The sequence below is a fragment of the Eptesicus fuscus genome, chromosome 13, assembly GCF_027574615.1.
Source record: "Eptesicus fuscus isolate TK198812 chromosome 13, DD_ASM_mEF_20220401, whole genome shotgun sequence".
NCBI lineage: Eukaryota > Metazoa > Chordata > Mammalia > Chiroptera > Vespertilionidae > Eptesicus > Eptesicus fuscus.
In genome coordinates, this window is record NC_072485.1 from 70053029 (window position 1) to 70072894 (window position 19866).

Here is a 19866-nt window from a genome sequence, read left to right on the forward strand (position 1 = left end):
CTCTTTCAATGAGTTAAACATAATTTGGACTATGCTTTAATTACAGGGCAATAATGAGGACAGATAGTTTTCACCAACAGAGTACACTTTTGATGAGGTTTATGAAAAGATACTTCTTACCCTCTATTGAAAAATCATTAGACAGGGTTTATCAGGCCCAAACTTCGCCCCGAGGGCCTTGATATCACTCAGTCACTATGGTTTATTTGCATTTCCAGGAAATGCTCCCATAACAGCAAATCTAAATTCCTGAAGGAAATTTTAAATGCTCTTATGGAATTATGGGAAAGAAGTTGAGGGGAGTTTCAGTTCAATCCAAAACATGTTGGGCATCCACTGGAAGACCACCAAGGAAAGCAACCTTACCTGCGTTGTATTTTAACAATATATCACCAGGAAATAGCACGTGGGATGGAGTGGACAGGAAAGACTCCTAGTCCAAAAAATGTGCTGACAGAAAACACCACCAGAGAAAGCCAATCGTTTTAAACTCTGAGTGTCATATATAGAGAGCAGATTGTTTTGTCCCTCTGGACAGAACTAACATGAGACTTCAGTGTTCTGTTATGTTCACACAGAAATGACACCTGTACTTCTCCTCACCATCTGAATTTTTATATTTTCACCAAATTCATTCAAAGTTTAAACCCTAAATGAATTCATATGAAGGAAGACAATGATCAATGAAGGTACATAATTCATCATTATTAGGGAAAAATAAAAATAAAGTCAAATGAATAAACATGATGTGGTACATCCATACAATGGAATATTATCCAGCTTTAAAAAGGAACTTCTGACACCTGCTGCAACACAGATGAACCTTGAAGACACTACGCTAAGTGAAAAAGGCCAGTCCCAAAAGGACAAATACTGTATGATTCTACTCATATGAAGTACATAGCATAGTCAAATTCAGAGAGACAGAAAGTAGAATGGTGCCTGGCAGGAACTGGGGGGGAGGGGGAGAAGGGGAGAGGAAATGGAGAATACATGTTTAATGGGTACAGTTTCAGTTTGGGAAGATGAAAAAAATTCTGGAGATGGATGGTGGTGATGCTTACCCAACGATGTGAATGTATTTAATGCCACTAAACTAAATACCTAAAAATTGGTAAGTGGTGTCTTCTGTTACGTATATTTTACCACAATTTTTAAACTGTTAAAAATCACTACTGTATCTACATCACCCTGATGTTTACTGTCATCCTTGCTCTAATAAAAGTCAATTTTGTTCAGCTCTTGACCCTCTCTTGTGGTTATTACACAGTGGCATTAGAACAGTCATGGCACACCTTATATTCCTGGCAGCTAAGAGATATTAATAGTCTAATTCTCTCTAAATAAAATCCTAAGAACTTACAATAATTATGCTTCAACTGTTTACACTGCATGTATTTCTACTCCAGGCATCCCGACTTAAAAATTCTAAGGAATAATTTTTTTAAATCTAGACTTGAAGTGCATAAAGAAAAAAAAACAAAACACATGTCTTTAATCGTGTGCTAACATCACATTCACTTACTTAGGAATGTGATTTTCTTTCGTTACCAGGACAGCAATAGTTGCTGTGGAAACCACACAAAAACAGGAATACTTAACTGAAACAAACTCTACTCACCTGCACAAAGATGCCCTTGCTCTTATATTCCTCATGGATGCACTGAGAGAAGAAATCTACAAAAGCCTGGGAGGGGGTGGGAGTGAGAAGAAAACACACACGCATCACATCAATCTGTCTGATTTGTAGCCATGGAAACAAAAATAATAAACTATCCCAGTTAACACTATAGCTTCTAATCATTCTTTTTATTTCAAAAAGAATGCAGAAGAGACCTCAGACAAACACCTCAAGCCCTCAAGTCATTTTTATCTGCCACTAAATTATTCTCTCACCAAATATAATATCTAGATCAAATTTTGATTTAACTGGAAAAGGCTCTTTTCTTTTTTCAGAAAGAAGAAATGTTTGATTATACAACAAAGGATGCAGTCCTCCTCCCTACTTGCCATTCGAACAGAAACACAATATAAATTCTGTTCAACTCTGTTCTATGGGGATTTTGTTGTCAATAAAGAGAAGAAAAGAACAAGCATCCTCTTGGCCCTGTGGGGTTCAGGAAGTGTAGAGATGAACCTGACAGCCCATCTTCTTGTAACAGCACGACTTTAAATCTACCTGTGAAATAAAATGTACCATTTTTCAAATGTGAACTCAACCTCAGGCTTAAAATGCAAAGTCTCAATAATGACTCTACTAGGATCCCAATAATTAGTCTTGTGTCCATGGAGCAGAACAGGTAAGCAGTTGGAGTTCACCCATCACTTCCAAACACCTGGCGCTCACCACACACATGCCGACTCTGTGTTTCAGAGCCATAGAATACAAATACAAATACGTAGATTGCATAGAAAACAGAAGTTGCTGTTTACGTTTTTCCCGTGGACACAAAGCCAAGTGAAAAGGAAGGAAGGCATATTGCTCTTTTCCTTCCCTGATCTATGGTGAGTTCTTATTATTCTATGTAATAAACGCCTAATATGCTAAGTGTCCAGTCATTCGGTCAACCAATCAAAGCGTAATATGCTAATGATATGCTAAGGCCGCTCAGCTGCTCGCTATGACCACCAGGGGGCAGGTGCTCAATGCAGGAGCTGCCCCCTGGTGGTCAGTGAGCTCCCACAGAGGGAGCGCCGCTCAGCCAGAAGCCAGGCTCATGACTGGCGAGAGCAGCGGCAGTGGTGGGAGCCTCTCCCACCTCTGTGGTAGTGCTAAGGATGTCTGACTGCCAGCTTAGGGGAGCGGGCCTAAGCTGTCAGTTGAACATCCCTCGAAGGCTCCCAGACTGTGAGAGGGCACAGGCTGGACTGAGGGGACCTCCCCCCACCCCGAGTGCACAAATTTCATGCACTGGGCCTCTAGTGTATTATATTTTGTTCATTTCCCCCTAAAAGCTTATTTAATTTCAGCACCTCAGCAGGCATATCCATTTCAGAGATGTATGCTATGCCTCCACAATGTATATGCAGATGGTGCTATTGACCTGCAGATAGTAGGAAATGCATTCTAAATTATCTTCCTAGTAGTAAAGTAACATGAAGAGGTGAATGGTGGTATATAAAATTATGACATCTTACAGAGTTCTGGAAAATTCTCCTCTCATTCCAGAAGTGCCAAGAAATATCTGTGAATTCTGAATAATGTGTCAAAATACTCACAGTCTATCTTGTGCCTACTATGTGTATTTAAGTGCTGACTGGCTGCAATCCTTCTACTCAGCTCTGCTTACTTGAACTGATGCTTTATGAAGGTGACTTATTCATGAATCAAATCCCCGATCTTAGATTCATTAACATTATGTTCTGATCGACTGAGCTATCTGGCCTAGGCCAACTTTCTCTGGAAAGTTCAAAATCAATTTTAACAGCAGTAATTTAGTGGGAGGAAAAATACCATCTGTGGATCTGAGATCTTGGTGTCCTGTTTATAAAGTTTATGCCAATCAGTTCTCATTGGCTTTGGCTCCCCTGAAACCAGTGTAGGGTATTTTCCTTTTCTTCTCATTCCATTTGAAAACTGAGATTAAAAATAATTCCTCATTCTCATTCCAACACGATTTACTAAAAAATTGTTCACCTTGGTTGCAGAGTAGATGGTCAGCAGTGGAACCGGGAACATGCCACTGGCGGAGGAAATGTTCAGAATCACGCCTTTAGATCTAAAAAGGAAAATGTTCCATAAACAGAATGAAATCATACACACAACTGTTTATAAATTACAGATGGAGATACAGGTTTGAAACAGAAAGACCTAGCTGTTTTTCTAACACACGCCTTTCCTTGCCTATCATCAGCATGTGATATGCTTGGTCAGTGAGTGAGGCATAACTCAATCAACTAAAAATAGCTCTTGTTTGCAATTAGCTCATTTCTCAGTCTTAGTAATCTGGGGCATGACCGATCAGACCTACAGAGTTCTGGAGTTGATCTCTACCTTCTGAGGCCTTCTCTGCCCACAGCACCAAGAATTCTCACTTATAGGAACACTCTTATACTCCTTGCATGCTTTTATTTTGGCATATCATTACATACTCCCTTGCTATAATATTTAAACATTTTATGTGAACACATATTTCTCTCCTTCAACAAAACCATAAGCTCCTGGACATCATAGCCTTTGTCCTCACTTTTCCTCAAAACACTCAGCACAGTCAGAGCATGTAACCAGTACTTAATAAAACCTGGAAATGAGTGACAAGTCCTACCCTCCTACCTTCCTGGATATTCAGGTGCTAAATGAAGAGTTGACTCTAACATGCGATACTATAGCTCCTCAAACCATATTCTTTAGCCAAAGGCAAAGCTTGAAAGCCTCTACTGTAACTTTTAGAGACTACTTAAAGTTAAAAGTCAGAAAGTTATCAGGAGTTACTAATTCTACAAATAAATGAAAAGTAGTTTGAGGAAAGTAATACTGTGAATATATGTGTTGTTAGCAAGCATGTATGGGTTAGATAAAGTGTGGAATGAGGGTTTGGGGAATTTTAGATTTAACAACCAACTCGTCCCCCCTCAAATCCATTCTTCTCATTGGGGTTGGGCCCTTCTTTAGCGATGGCAACCTGACCTCACCCATCTCCTGTCCTCTAGATCACATTCCTTTCCTTCAACCCAGTTTCTCATTATTCTTTGTCTGAATTTACTTCCCCCAAAGTCTATTTTTTCTTACATTTTTATTGATTTCAGAGAGGATGGCAGGAGGAAGAGAGAGAAACATCACTGATGAGAGAGACTAATTGATTGGCTGCCTCCTGCATGTCCTCTACTGGGCATCAAGCCCGAAACCCGGGCATGTGCCCTGATTGGAAATTGAACCCTGACCTCCTGGTTCATAGGTCGATGCTCAACCACTGAGCCACACCGGCCAGGCTATTTTTTTTTTTTTTCAATATTAAAAGAAGGGACTAGATAGGTCTTTTTAATGCAAAATAATAAGAGAAACATGATTACATGGCGTTCTATTAGACATAAATCTGAAAGAAAAGAATCCCAAAAGGTCACCTAGCCCATCTGCCAGCCTCTGGGCAATATGCCACGTCAACCGTCAAATCGAGTCTGGATCCTCTGCTTAACGGGTCATTGGAAACAAGTTTGTTTTTGTGTGTTTTAATTGAAGTCCTTATCTGTAATCCGAACTTTCCTAAATGGTGAAATCCATGGACATTTTGGTCACAGAAATCAAATCTCAAATTTGAAAATGTCATATTGGGGTTTTGAAGAAAGTTGGAATTTAGTCAATGTTTTAATTATATAATTTTTGTATTTTTTAAAAATTCGGTTATTATTTTGTATTAGTTTCAGGTGGATAGCATAGTGATTAGATAATCATAAACTTTACAAAGTGTTCCCCTCAATATTTCCAGTACCCACCTGGCACCATACATAGTTATTACAGTATTATTAACTATATTTGCACTTACGTATTTTTTGCTTGTGTCTCTGACAGAGACAGAAAAGCCTTTTCTTTTAAATTTTAAGGTAAGGGTGTAAGAGTTTCTAGTGGGAGTTAGAAGTCAATCACTAAAAGATAAAAACCCGTGAACTAGCAATGACTAGTAATTTCATTTTATCTATATTTATGAGAAATTCCTTTTATCAACATAGTCTAAAAACCACTTCTACTGCTGGAGATGTTTAATATAGCACCAATTTATGATGCTTAAAATATCTTTATCTTTTGACGGTGTTGAAATATTCTGAAACTAGGTTGCAGTGATGGCCTCACAGCTTTGTGAATATACTAGAAACCACCAAATTATACACTATAAATGAGTGAATTTTATGGTATGTGAAATGTATCTCAATACATCTGTAAAAAAAGAGAGAACATGTATATTTATGATATATTGGAAGGTGCCACCTTTAAGCTCAGAGCAGATCCCAAAGAAGTGGAAGCTACAAGAGCGATAAGTTCTCATTAGAATGGCCTATTAAAACTTCATTCACCAAAGCAATGATTTCAGTATAGGAAAATTCACTTAACGATAACAAAAACTTCTTTCCTGTTTTCAAATACAATAGACCAATAATCAAATAGGTCACAATCATGCACTTACGCTTCTTTATCTGTTTACTCCTTGAGTCAACCGAGATTTTGGTTTCTCAAATATTCCACCCTAATTAAAATTTCCAGGAGGCAGAGTTAGTTTGAATTGGTGAAAAGTCAGAATTTGAGGATACTTTATTCACAACACAACATTTGCACTCTAAAATACATCAAAACAAACCTAAGACCAAGCAAATATAAAGCGAGAATGCACTAGACCAGTGGTCGGCAAACTGAGCCAAATATCAACAGTACAACGATTGAAATTTCTTTTGAGAGCCAAATTTTTTAAACTTAAACTTCTTCTAACGCCACTTCTTCAAAATAGACTTGCCCAGGCCATGGTATTTTGTGGAAGAGCCACACTCAAGGGGCCTAAGAGCCGCATGTGGCTCGCGAGCCGCAATTTGCCGACCACGGCACTAGACCTAAGTGCATTTATAAAAGGAAAGCATTTATAACCCTAAAAAATGGCCGCAGGGAAAACACCCCTTCTACAAAAACTCTGTGCTACCAAGAAGCACAAGGATTTGTTTGTCTAGCAAGAGCCTTCCTCACACACCCACACACAAGACAGTACAAAATCCCCTCTTTCTCTCCAAAGATAATCATATTCACCTTAGTTTTGTCTGAATCATAAATAACACACTGGTCTAGCTGCCTTAATCCTTGTACTGTATACAGGATCTGTTCTTTATGCAGACATGGGGGATGAGCATTTGGGAGTGCAAGGCACAGAGGACTGGGCTTTAAAATCAACTACTTTGTTGAGCTCTAATCCTCTCAGCAGAATTAGTGACGTCAAGCCAGTTTCCATGGCACAGCCAGACTCATGACAACTCTGTTATATCAAGCAGAAGGACAAAATGGGCTGCACTTAATAGCACACAGAAACAAACATAAAACCAAGCCCTGGTTAATCTCTCATTTTCCGGGAACTTGGGGAACAATTCTAAGATGGATCGGAAGGTACATTAAGAATATTTGCTGAAGTTCATAATGAAGACTCACATTGCTTCAGCGCATTTCCAGTCTGTTATGACAAATAATTCAAATAAACAAGTCAGGTAATATTTTCTGATACAATATCCTTAATCCATCTCGCTTCTTGCTAACAGCCACGATGCAAGTCACTGAGGCTCTACTAGAACTAAAGCACCACAGAAACAGAGCAGAGAACACCATTGCTGATAAGGAAGCACCTTTTCCCATAAACATGTTCTCTTCAATTACTAGCCCTTCTCACAAGTGAAATGTTCAACTCACCCAACCCTATAAAACTCAACATCGTGCATTCATAGCTTCCTATGGATAGAATTCCCAATCACAACACTCTCCTCCATTGTCACCTGGATTTAAAAAATGCCAATCCTTTATTCTTCTACACATGCCCCACTATTCCATCAGTCTGTTGTAGTAACCTTGTCCATAGCTCTAGGAAAATACTACTGTCACAGAGAAGTGATAGGTCCCCTCTGAAGTCATCGATTTCTGCCTTCCTCGGGAACCTCCTCACTGCCCCACACTGCAGGTGAGGAGAGAGAATTGGGGCGTAATTGCTGCTGTGAAGAAATGGAGCATGGTCAACCCTAATGTGGATGGCTCACTGCATGTAGAGTTTGATGGCAGTCAAGGGAGACTGAGTAAAAAAGACTATCACAATTATCATATTCCCATTTCTAAGTGTGCTCTTGGAGGGTCACTGCTTTCATTTCTAAGCTTGAACATAACACTGAACTTGGTACAGACAGTTCTCTAAACAGACTCTCAAGAAGACCGAGAAACATATCAAAACAGTTCTAGGTCAGAAGAGAATCCTGGAACATGGGGGTCAGGTAGATAATTAGAAATAGCAATCTAAGAGCATTGTACAAATATTGCTTTGTTGAAGAAAGTTTGCAAACACTTACCACACAAAAGAGAACTGCCTGTCCTAAAACACCATAACATGTCATAATTCCACCTTAAGCAATACAGTATGAAAGAAGCTATTTTTAGCTTTTCCATGGTTGTTATGGCAACCACCTCCTGGCTCCAGCTGTACACGATGTTTATAATTCCAGGGAAGTGGAAAGAGCAAATTTCCTCTATAATGCAATTATGCACTTTCTACCTCTCTGGTAATATAATACCTTAGTTTGATTGCAGATATTTGTTTAGTGATGGTCAGTTGGCCTTCGGCTATAGTTCTAGAGGGTTTGGAAAATCTCATACATCAGAGACAGAATCGGTGCAAGGGGGGAAAAACGACAACAAAGGATCTTTATACAGGACTCTGCTTTTACTCAATGTAGATACGAATCCGATGGTAACCAAGCATAGGAAATATGCCATTTGGGGACAGTGTAAAGTGCAGGCTATAATATAATCACTTATAATGTATAAGGCTTATCAGATGAGCTGGTAAATTGGAGTTTTTATTTCTTCTTGGGCACGCAGCCTCTGACTGAGTTCTGGACAAAGGAATGTGGGCAGAGCTGATTACAGCACTTCCAGGCCTGGCCCATGAAACCTCCATAAAACCATTTTTATTCTCTCACCTCATCTGTTAGCTGGATCCAGAGGACTCAGCAGAGAACTGTAAGGCCCAAGGGAAGAAGAGGGGAGGCCCTAGATGGAAGGAGCCTGAGACCCTGAGTAACTAGGTGGAGCAGAGCCCTGACCACTGATTCATATTGGCTATGCTGCAAGGGAAAAATCAACTATTATGGTGTTAAACCACTGAGATTTGGGGGTGGTCTGTTATAGTAGTTAACCTACCTTGATTAATGCAACTAGAAACTCTTTTAACTCAAGTGAATATAGCTGTTACTCCCCCTAACGAAAAGAACTGTTTCATAAAATCCACTCACATTTCTCATTAGTTCTTAACAAGTGCCACAATAACCCCATGATGTCAGTTTCAGTCCAGCCTATGATGGCTTTCGCCAGATCATTTCTCAACCTCAATTTAAAATCAACTTGATTTCTTGAAGGCAAGGATCCAATGAATCTTCTGTGTACTCCATGATAAAATGTACTTAATGACTGCCTGTTGAATGGATGGATCCTTTTCTTTGCATTCTTTGTTTTTATCTAATGCTCCAACTATAACTGTGATATGACTGCAAGGTCTACAGAGGTAGGAGTGAAGTTCCTAGGGCCTAGTGCAGTTACTAAATATGTAGCTCCATAGCACTCATTTAACTTAAAGTACTGAAATTCTATGGCTCTTAGAATCTAGTATTTTATGATCTGCAAAGATATCACAATTTTTTTTTAATTTAGTTTTTCACCTACACACTAAAAATGCCTTTTACGATACCCTCTGTGATTTATAAGTATGTGAGTCCTATTCTGAATTAATATCATATCACTTGCAGCTGCCAAAGTAAGACTAAGATGATGGCCCAAATTTCATCCCTCCCAAGTTCTATTCTGTCTGCCCTAATTCTCTGCAGTTTTTTAGGGTTCTCATCTGGTTTGACTACTGTCCCTTCCATATCTGACCATCAGGGGGACACACTCCCATGGTCAACCAACAATAAGCAGCTTGAAGATTTTAAAGGGAAATTTGACTAAAAACAAGCTATTAAAATATACAAAACTACATATAAAATGGAATTACAAACAAAGAGCCTTTGAAGAAAGAAACTAGAAGAAACTAGAAGCAGTTTCTCAACCAGTCTCTACAGATGCCAAACAAAATGGATTCATTCCCTAACCTCAGTTTCCTCATCTGTGCAATAGTGGGAGGCTATCAAGGTTAAATGAGTTAACATAGAGCATGCTCTTGGTACAACACCTGGCACATAATATGTACTCAATAACCATTAGCTGTAATCCCTGCCTGAAGCTGGTTGCAGAGGTTTCTTCACAGAGGTAGGGTCCTAGGTCTTCCCTTTTCAAAGCTGTGATTCCTTTGGAGGGTCTTTTAAACTCAAAGCTATTTTGCAGAGGAAGGATGACTGTGAAGCCCTAAATTTAGCAAATGAGCAAGCTAGCTCAAGATGCAAGCCCAGCTCTTTTCAACGAGTTTTCTTTGAAGGTCTAAGCTATCCTTCAGGCTTTTCCAAGGGAAGAACAGAGTTTAATCACAATTTGACACTTCATGATATTTCAAATGTAAGAATTCAAAAACATATTCTCAATAAAAATGAAGACATCCAGCACGTTCTAGTGGAACTCAATATAAAGTGGAACAATGAGGCTAGTGGACATAGTCTTTTTCCTCCAAGGGTGGGGCTGACATCTTATAATCACTTCATAGCCCAAGTTCCTCATACACCCATGCTCCCAGGAAGACCTGGAAAACCAGAGGATGGGGCCTTCCTTCATGAAACTCCACTGGTTTGGGCTCTGAGAGCACACAGCTCTGAGAAGGGATTCCCCGGGATATCCCAGGAACTCTATCCACCCCCTCAGAACAGCAGGCAATTGAGTTAGTGTTGGTGACTCAGGCAGACTTTTTATCCAGATCTAAAGGAACCACTGCAACCCTGGAGAGGGGAATGAAAAGGGAATCGAGTGGAAAAAGCCTCCCCCACCAGATGACTCACACTTCGCCCTGTGACTCATTACTGTCACTAAGACATGGAGGAGAGGTTCATTAGTCACTTTAGCGAATTTTTTCAAAGAAAGGATTCTCCCTATAAATAACCATGAGCTCTGTCTCTCCAGTTTGGAGCGTGAGCTCGTGACTCACCTTTCTACCATGCCAGGCAGCACTAAGCGTGTCATCTGCAAAAGAGAAAAACAAAACATTTGTGACAGCTGGGGATGCAGCAGAGAAAAAGTGAAAAGAACCCACCCACACAAACAAGAAGGGAATCACAAAGCCGCTCACCATCTCTACAGAGAGCACCTCTATTTTATAGAGTCTATGTAATATGTGCCAAGAAAAGGAATCAGAAGAAATTACCGGAGAGAACAATGGGAATACTTTCAGTCAACTTGGCCAAAATTATTCTTGCCTGATATGTTAATACTGGCACAGAGATCTTCAAATAATTAAAGATTTACAGTGAAATCTAAGTATCTCAAAATGCATTCTCAGGAAAGGACAAGGGTTATCACAAGAAATAATGTGCCTACAAGACTGCTTAAGCTTTCTAATCTCAAAGGCTCAAATGATCTTTCCCTATCAAAAAAGCCTTTAGAAGAAGGCCATAGAGTGGCATGTTGGCAAATAATAAGGATTTCTTCGCATTCATTTCTCTTGCTGCTCTAGTCAGCTGTGATTGAAATTCATCCTTAGAGAAAGTTGAGGTTAATTTGTGATCTCAAGTAACCAATAATGGAAAAACAATACTTGCATTATTAAAGGACTTCATAACTGTTTACTACATACACAGAAGATGATGACAAAGACCATTTGTAAACTCTGTTTTATTTTGTAAGTCATGATTAACTAAGGAAAGTTAAGATATTCACTGGCTTAGTCAAGGCCACATAATAAAGTTCTGAGGTTAAAACATGAATTCTTGACTCCTAGATATCACCAATTTTTGCAAGCAAATTATTTTTGTATTATGTAACCTCTAGCACTTGATCATTTTTGGGAGAGAGCAGTACAAAGGAAACACTATTTCATAAATCTCAGAAAGACAACCAAATTCATAATGAAAACATTAAAACTCAAGATAATTTAGTAAAATAAGAAGACATATATTGTCACCTATATCACCATTATATGTAAACTAGAGGCCCGGTGCAAGACATTCATGTACTGGGGAGCGGGGGGGGGTTGTCCAAGCAAGAGGGCGCAGACCGGCAGATGGACATCCCCGGGAGGGGAGGGGAGGGGTATGAGGGGGTCCTTAGTGCTGCCGTGGAGGCGGGAGAGGCTCTCGCCACCAACCACCACCGCTGTGCTCGCCAGCCATGAGCCCAGCTGCTGGCTGAGCGGTGCTCCCCCCTGTAGGAGTGCACTGACCACCAGGGGGCAGTTCCTGCATTGAGTGTCTGCCCCCTGGTGGTCAGTGTGCGCCACAGTGACCGGTCCTTCCACTGTTCAGTCGATTTGCATATTAGCCTTTTGTTATATAGGATAAGAAATAGAGTACAACAACTTGTCTTAGAATCCAGGCTATTCACACAATAATTAGGACACCACAAATACTAGTAGCCACTTTGTTCACTTTTGCCCTGCCCTCTACCCCAGAGTAACCTGCTTGGAGTAAACAGGATCTGAATTCAAGCAACTGAAAAATTAGCCCACACAAATTAGAAGAAAAATAATACAAATACTTTAAGCAAGTTCTCAATTGGTATCATTAATAATAATTTTAAAAACCATAGCATAACAGTGAAAAGAATTACATGAAGCAGCAAAACTGTTGCACAATGCCTGTTTTGGAGAAATTAGATGGTAACTCCATTGGAAGTCATATTAGAATAAGATAGCACACATTTCCTTTGGAAAACTGTATAATTTGAGCTCTGTGTTACCAAGAATACAACTAAATTAGAAACTCTTACAATTTCACCTGCATGGCTAACTGAATATTTACTGTGCAGGGGATGAAAGCTTAATTAGGTAAAGTTTAGAGAGTGCTCTGAAATCTCTACATACTATTTGATTTTCTCCTTTATTAATGTTTAAGTCTTTGTGGAAGGTAAGAGTCTTCCTTGCCATTTCCCCCCGCCCCGCATGACTTAACCTGAAATTCAACCCAACACCAAAAAAAAACAAACATTTTGTAATAAATTATGGTTTGATATATGCTAAAATAATTTAACAAAAGTAAAAGAGCTTTCCAAAACAGAGGGCTGTGTCAATTTTAATGACTCTAAAGCCATGACTTATAAACTGTCAAAAATTTAAAATAAAAAGAACACATATATCATCATAGACTGTTTTTTTCCAAATTTAGCATACTATAATATGCTAAAAGTTTCCATCACTTAAATTTTCCCAAAATAAGCTGACTTCTTAAAAAGTGACAGATTTTAGGAGGAGAAAAGAATCCCTAAAGTTCTCAAAGAGATCTTTACATTTTCGCCCACATGTAAGGAACTTCTCCTTTACTAGCTTTACTCTGAGCTAGAAAAAATCTTAGAACCAACCAACAACTACTCCGTTTTTGTTTTTTTAAGATGAAAACTATTAAAACAGTGGTTGTCATTCAATTTGGCAAACCCAACATTTTGTAGTTATGTTTGAAACAGCCCATTACTATGAGACCCCATGGCTAAATGTCCCCAGTAATTGAGAAAATTGGAGGAGCATAATGATAGCTGCTTTCAAATGCACTAAAGGACTCTCGGTATTAACTTGTAATGTCTTCATCTAGAAAAGCCCTGGGTGGGGTTCAGTGGTGAAGGCCATACTCACCTTCCTGTAATTTATTAATTTCCTAATGTTGTTAACTTGAATTCTTGGGGCAGGGTGGGGGGTAAATTCTTAGCATAATCCCTAAATTAAATACAATTAGACTGCTCAACAGAGATTCTTCTCATAGTTTTCCAAATTAATAGAGGGCTCCCCCTACTGGTACCATGTCACAGCCCGAGGCAAATCCATGTAAGAAAAAGGAAACAAATGCTTCACCTGTGCTTTTCATCCATCGTGCCCCCCCTCCCCCCAATCCAAACATTTATCACCAACAGACAGGGCATAGCATTACCTACTTCCGGCTGATTAACATACCACAAGTACATAGTGGTATCAGAAGGAAAAAGTTAGCTTTTCAAAAACATGCAAACGGCCTCATACTCCAAGTGCTTTAATTTCTGATGATCATAGAGATGGAAGAGATTTATTTAGTCAAAGCCATTCTAATCTCTCAACATCACTAAGCAGTTCTGCAGTTTGAATAGACTGAATGTCTGGAATTCCCTGAACAGGGGAATGCAAACCCAAATGCCTGAAAGGGCCAGGTACACAACATACACTAGTACAGCAAATCAGACAATAGAGACTAGTGGGGACTGTGGAAATCTGGAGATTGCAAGCCTAACTATTTAGCATAATTAGCTGCTACTCAGCTTAATCACTTGTTGCCACTCAGCTCTAATCACTTGTTGCCACTCAGCAGTTCAGCTCGGTGTTTCCTGATTTTCAGATTTTTCCCAAGAGAAGCTAGAAGTTTGGGTATGAAATGTCCCAGTTTTGAAAACACTGCTTAAGCCAACTGAAGTATGTTGGTAGGGCACATTCAGCCCACAGATTATTGGTTGCAACTTCTGACCTAGAATCAGAAAAGGAACTTACCTTCTGCCCATTCCCCTTCTGGCAGATTCAAAGAGTAGGAAGTTCTTACAATTTACTTCAGTGTAAATATCCACAACTGATCCAAGTTCACCCTTCTAGGGCCCCATACAATAAGTGTGATCCTTATTCCCAAAGAATTAGAATTTTCAGTTTTTTCATTCATTCTTTAATTCAAAAAGCATTCATTTTATACCCACCACATTTGAGGCTTGGGGCTCAGAAACGGAAAGAAACAAAAAGGACATGGTACCAGTCCTCATGCTGTTCACAATCTGTAGGGAGACACTCAACCAAAAGTGAAACGCTGAGCTAAGGGAAGACAGGCAGTGTGCGCTGAAACTGCCTGAGAGACCCTGTCTCTTCTGGAGGGATCAGGAAGGCTCCCTGCCCCAGCCCCACCTCCAAGTGCATAAACTTTAATTGAGATCTAAAGGATGAGTAGAATTAGTGAAGTCTGAGACAAGGGAGACTTCCATAGAGAGAGACGAGCCTGAGGGAACATTCGGTTCAAAGGCCTGAATGTAGGTGCTTTGACCTGAGCACAGTTGGAGGGGGAGAGATCTGAAGGGAAACTGGGGAGGTGAGCAGGGACCAAGTCAGGTGAGTCCTTCCCTCTCTGTAGGTCACATTCAAGATTCTAGACTTGAGGAAAAGGAGAAGTTGCTGAAGGATTTAACAGGGGTGCAATACAATCCGATGTAAATAACACTTTGGCTAGAATATGGAGACTAGAAGAAGACAAGGCTATTCCAGTAATTCCAGCTGAGAAATTTCATGGCTTGGAATCTGGAAAGTATCACTCAGGATGAAAAGTTGATTTGCAAAATAGGAGGTAGAACTGGCCTTGATGGTGTGTGTGTGTGTGTGTGTGTGTGTGTGTGTGTGGAGAGGGGAGAGAGAGAGAGAGAGAGAGAGAGAGAGAGAGAAGAGAGAGAGAGATGCATGTTTCCTTTCTTCACCCTGAACATCTCTAGTTCTTCCAACCATTCCTAATAAAACATAGTTTCAAGTTCCCACTCTGGTTGAATAGTTGATGAAGGAAGAACTACATTATGATCCCCTGCTTAGCACTCTTCCTCCTCCTCATCAAATAAAGCAAACCAAACTCAGTGGTACTTCACTCGAAGTGGAGGTTATTAATAAACTTTACCTTGGGTCACACCCTCACCTACTTCCTTCTTTGCTCTAAGAAAGGTAAGATAAAATTTCCTAAGGGATTCAGATCTAGGCAGGGCCATTCCCTGTGATCCACCTTATTCACCAAGCCAGTAGCAGCTTCTGGGTCTAGTACCATCAGAAGGAATAATTTTCCCACCCTTGGAGAGCTAGTTTGGGCAGTGTCCATCTGAAAAGGGATAAAGAGTCTATGGTGTCTTGAGATCCTAAAACTTATTTAAAAAATAAAAAAACAAGCCAGAGGAAGGATGGCAACTCCAATTATGGCAAATGCTAAAACAAGTGATCTCAAATCAGAAACAAGCAACACAAGATCTGTTTTAGAACTTGTCCTTGGATTGGTGTGAAGCTCATTATCCTAACTGTTGAAACTGGACTTGTATTTGCCTGCCTCTGGAGTTGTGGCACTTCTTCCCTTTTCACGATTCCTCTAATAATCAATAGCAGCACAACAATTTCATTTGCAAAATCTCTGTGCTTTGAGATGTAAAGCCCTCCAGGCATGAAACCAGAACTATTTTAGAAGAGTGTGGTTCAATATCTAGAGGTTTAATGATCTCTAAACTCCACCATTTCTGCTCTGAAGGTCATTATCTTAGACTAGAGGCCCGGTGCACAAATTCGTGCACCAGAGGGGTCCCTTGGCCTGGCCTGCAGGATCGGGCTGAAACCAGCTCTCTGACATCCCCCAAGGGGTCCCAGATTGTGAGAGGGTGCAGGCCAGGCCAAGGAACCCCACTGGTACACAATTGAGGCAGGGGAGGGATGCAGGAGGTTGGCCAGCCGGGGAAGGATGTGGGAGGGCTCCAAGGCATGTCCGGCCCATCTTGTTCAGTCCCCATCAGCCAGCCCCCAACAGCAAGCTAACCTACTGGTTGGAGCATCTGCCCAGATGGTCAGTGCATGGCATAGCGAGTGAGTGACCTTAGCATATCATTAGCATATTATGCTTTAATTGGTTGAACAGCTGACCAGACACTTAGCATATTAGGCTTTTATTATATAGGATTTTAGTCACAGACCATCTGAAATCACAAGGAAAAATCCCCAGCTAGTAGGGCTCTCTCCCTGGTTAAGGCTAATCTATCTGTCATATTGGCCACCTATATAGAATTTCTATACCCCTGGCTCTTCTTACCTTGGCATTTACCTGCTCTGGAGGAAAAAGAACAAGACTAAAGTTTAACCCTGAAAGACTTGAAAGCAAAATTGGAAAGCAAGCAACAAGGCTTCTAAACATCCCTTAGGTTACTTCAACTAACAGTATCATACCTGGTAAAGAGAAAGCCCAGTTAAGTAAGTCACTGAGAGAGAAAAAAAGGAACAAACCTAAACTATTGAGTAAGATGAAAAGTGAATTGGAGAGCTTGGTGGCTGGGGAGAGAGGACTAAACTGTACTCTACGATTCAACATCAAGGATCTATTGGCAAAAGCATTCGGCTGGCATTTCTCTCCCAGTATTCTTCTGTACCACTCACCACTACTTCGGCTGGTGACAACCTCTAATTCCTTTGGTCAGGATATTTCATTTTTATTTTTCTTCTGCTGGAATATGACACTTAAGTGATTTTTACAATGATCTGACCTACCCATATAGGATAAGAGCACATGGACCAAGCAATAATCCTGGACCTGAAGGAATGTAAATCCAGGTCATTCAATGTACAGCACTGAACTTAAAAGAGGCTGCGGCCCTACCAGCAAACATCTCCAAATTCCCAGCATTCTTTGCAGCCAGTCAACCCCTATCATGGTTTGGTAAGGAGATAATACTTTGACCAACACTGGTGGTGAGAAGAGGTTTTTCTCTTTCTTATATAAACCTTTTTGATGTATTTATTGTGGCTTTAGGCTGCAGACATCCATGCCCTAGTTCCCCTGATGTCCAGCCACCATAAAACCTTGTAAGATTCTAGAGCCAGACCAATTCTCATCTTGTTTTAAGTTACCCCAGGGCTCCAAACAACCATTCCTACTGAAAATGCAGCCCTGGCCCTGGCAACATAACACAGTCAACAAAAGGACAATAGGTACAATTCATCAAAATATACCACAGGACAGATGACAGCAGCATGAAAGAGCACTGAATCCGGGAGGCCACACGTAAAACTTCATCAAGGCCAATGCCCCTTTCTCAGTATAAGAAAGACAAATACATATACCGTAACATACGTATTGCCATGGCCCTCCTGCCACTTAGACCTGCCTTTCTGAAACGCAGATCAGATCACACCTATTTCTACTTTTCAGCTTCCTGTGGCTCTCCATCGTTTTGAGCACAGCACTCAGCTTTGCTGCATAATCATGTCTTAACTTCCTTTTCTGGCCTTCAGGTTAGCTGCCCCACACCACTCGCCTCCTGCTGTGAGCCAAACCTTTCATACCTGAACTACCCAACTGTGCTGCAGAGATGGTAACTGCATGGACCCCCACCGACAGTACAATAAAAAGGGGCTGTGCTCCAGATGTCATTAACTCCATGACAACTAAATCAGTTTTAAATGGTTTTTCCAATAAAGTGCGCATCACTAAGGTACAGGAAAATTCATACTTACACTAAAGATAAAGAATGACTATTTGGCTTAATGAAGAAGGGTTTTAAATAGCAAATGCTCTGAGTGTCGTGAGATTTGATTTGCAAAAAAAAAAAAAATGAGTTAATATACAAAAATGTTAAGCATTTATCCAGTTCTGTTTGTGATCCCTCCCATCTACATATATAAAAGGCTAATATGCAAAGTGTCCCCTCAGGAATTCGACCAAGAGGCCAGAAGTTCTATCGCTCGCTATGATGTGCGCTGACCACCAGGGGGTGGTGCGGAACAAAGGAAGGCTCCGGCTGGCAGCTAGAAGGCCCCAATCAGCCCTGATTGCTGGCCAGGCCTAGGGACTCTACCTGTGCATGTATTTTGTGCACCCAGGCCTCTAGTCAAAAATATAATAGGATATGATATGTTTAATAATTTAGCATTGGCTCCACTAACTCATTTCATGGGAACAAGCATATTTGCCAGTGTAAAAAGAGAAAGTGAAAGAGGAAGAATGAAGAGGCGGGAGAAGCATTTTATAATTTGTCAAGATATTAGGACTGGTGGTTCACTTTTATTTCATCATTATTTTGAACAAACTGAAAGGTGCTCTACAGTGCTGTTGGATTTGAGCTGCTTTCTCCACATTTCCCCCCTGCACTGCTCATCTTTAAGCAGGGACATGAGGTGACCACCACCGCACAGGCTCGTCTGTGCTCAGATGCTGCTTGAAGGATGCAGTGTGTGGCCATGGAGCACAGCAAGCTGACTGGTTCTCACAGATCAAGGTCAGGACCTTAGCCTTTTATCATTAGTGTTCTGTATACTGCCAACCAAAAGTGCATGTTTTGTGAGACTGAGAAGGCCGGGGTTTTATACTATAAGTGTATACACAAGTTCAGTTCAGTTCTGACAAGCAGGAGAAAATACTAACGTGTCTAGTATAAAGTTTTATATTGTTTATTTGACAGAGGGATTAAAATTATCAGGAGACTGCCGAAACTGGTTTGGCTCAGTGGATAGAGCGTCGGCCTACGGACTGAAGGGTCCCAGGTTCGATTCTGGTCAAGGGCATGTACCTTGGTTGCGGGCACATCCCCAGTAGGGGGTGTGCAGGAGGCAGCTGATCTATGTTTCTCTCTCATCAATGTTTCTAACTCTCTATCCCTCTCTTTTCCTCTCTGTAAAAAAATCAAATAAAAAATATATTTTTAAAAAAAATTATCAGGAGACTAATTTGTAGCTAGTATCAATTCTATAAAATAAAATTTAAGCATTCGAACATATTTTTCATCATTAACTCATTACAATATATTATGAAACATATACATAATTTTAACACTCATTTTTTTAAAATATGTTTTTCTTTTTAATTGATTTTAGATTTGCTAGCTAGTCTTCACTTTAGCATATATTGGTCAGCATATACAAGTGACAAGACTATAACACATGCCTAGCAACTAGAAACTAGAGTCAATTTTACATGTGGCTAAGAAAAATCATTCTTTATCGTCCCATACTTCCCATACAATACTTTACCACAATATTTAACTCATCAACTTACATGTATCACAGAAAATATAAAAGGGAAACAATTTACCAGTGATGACTCGCATATTGATGAAAACTTTGTAAAACTTTGTAAAAAATCAATCTTAAGCCTAAGTTAAATTGTGTGGTCCCGAGGTCTACCATAGGGTTGCATATAATGGAGGCATTTAATTAATGTCTTGTTATTAAAAAGCAAAATTATACACACACCAGTTTGGTATTCAGTTCTTTCTACTTCCTGAAGACATAAGGAAATAGACCACTTTCATCTGGAAAACATACTTACATCGAAAGAAGAGTTCACTGAAAT

The 19866-nt window shown here is 40.1% G+C and overlaps 1 protein-coding gene across 1 annotated transcript in view; it reads right to left on the minus strand.

Moving 5' to 3' along the window:
• The window catches only part of HSD17B12 (hydroxysteroid 17-beta dehydrogenase 12), a 131948-nt gene that overhangs the window by 4047 nt on the left and 108035 nt on the right, over nt 1–19866 (minus strand). Inside the window, exons 7-9 of the mRNA XM_054724641.1 lie at nt 10791–10825; nt 3638–3719; nt 1622–1687 (exon numbers count right to left, since the gene is read on the minus strand). Of these exons, the coding sequence (XP_054580616.1) occupies nt 1622–1687; nt 3638–3719; nt 10791–10825 (183 nt within the window). The remainder of the gene's footprint in view (nt 1–1621; nt 1688–3637; nt 3720–10790; nt 10826–19866) is intronic.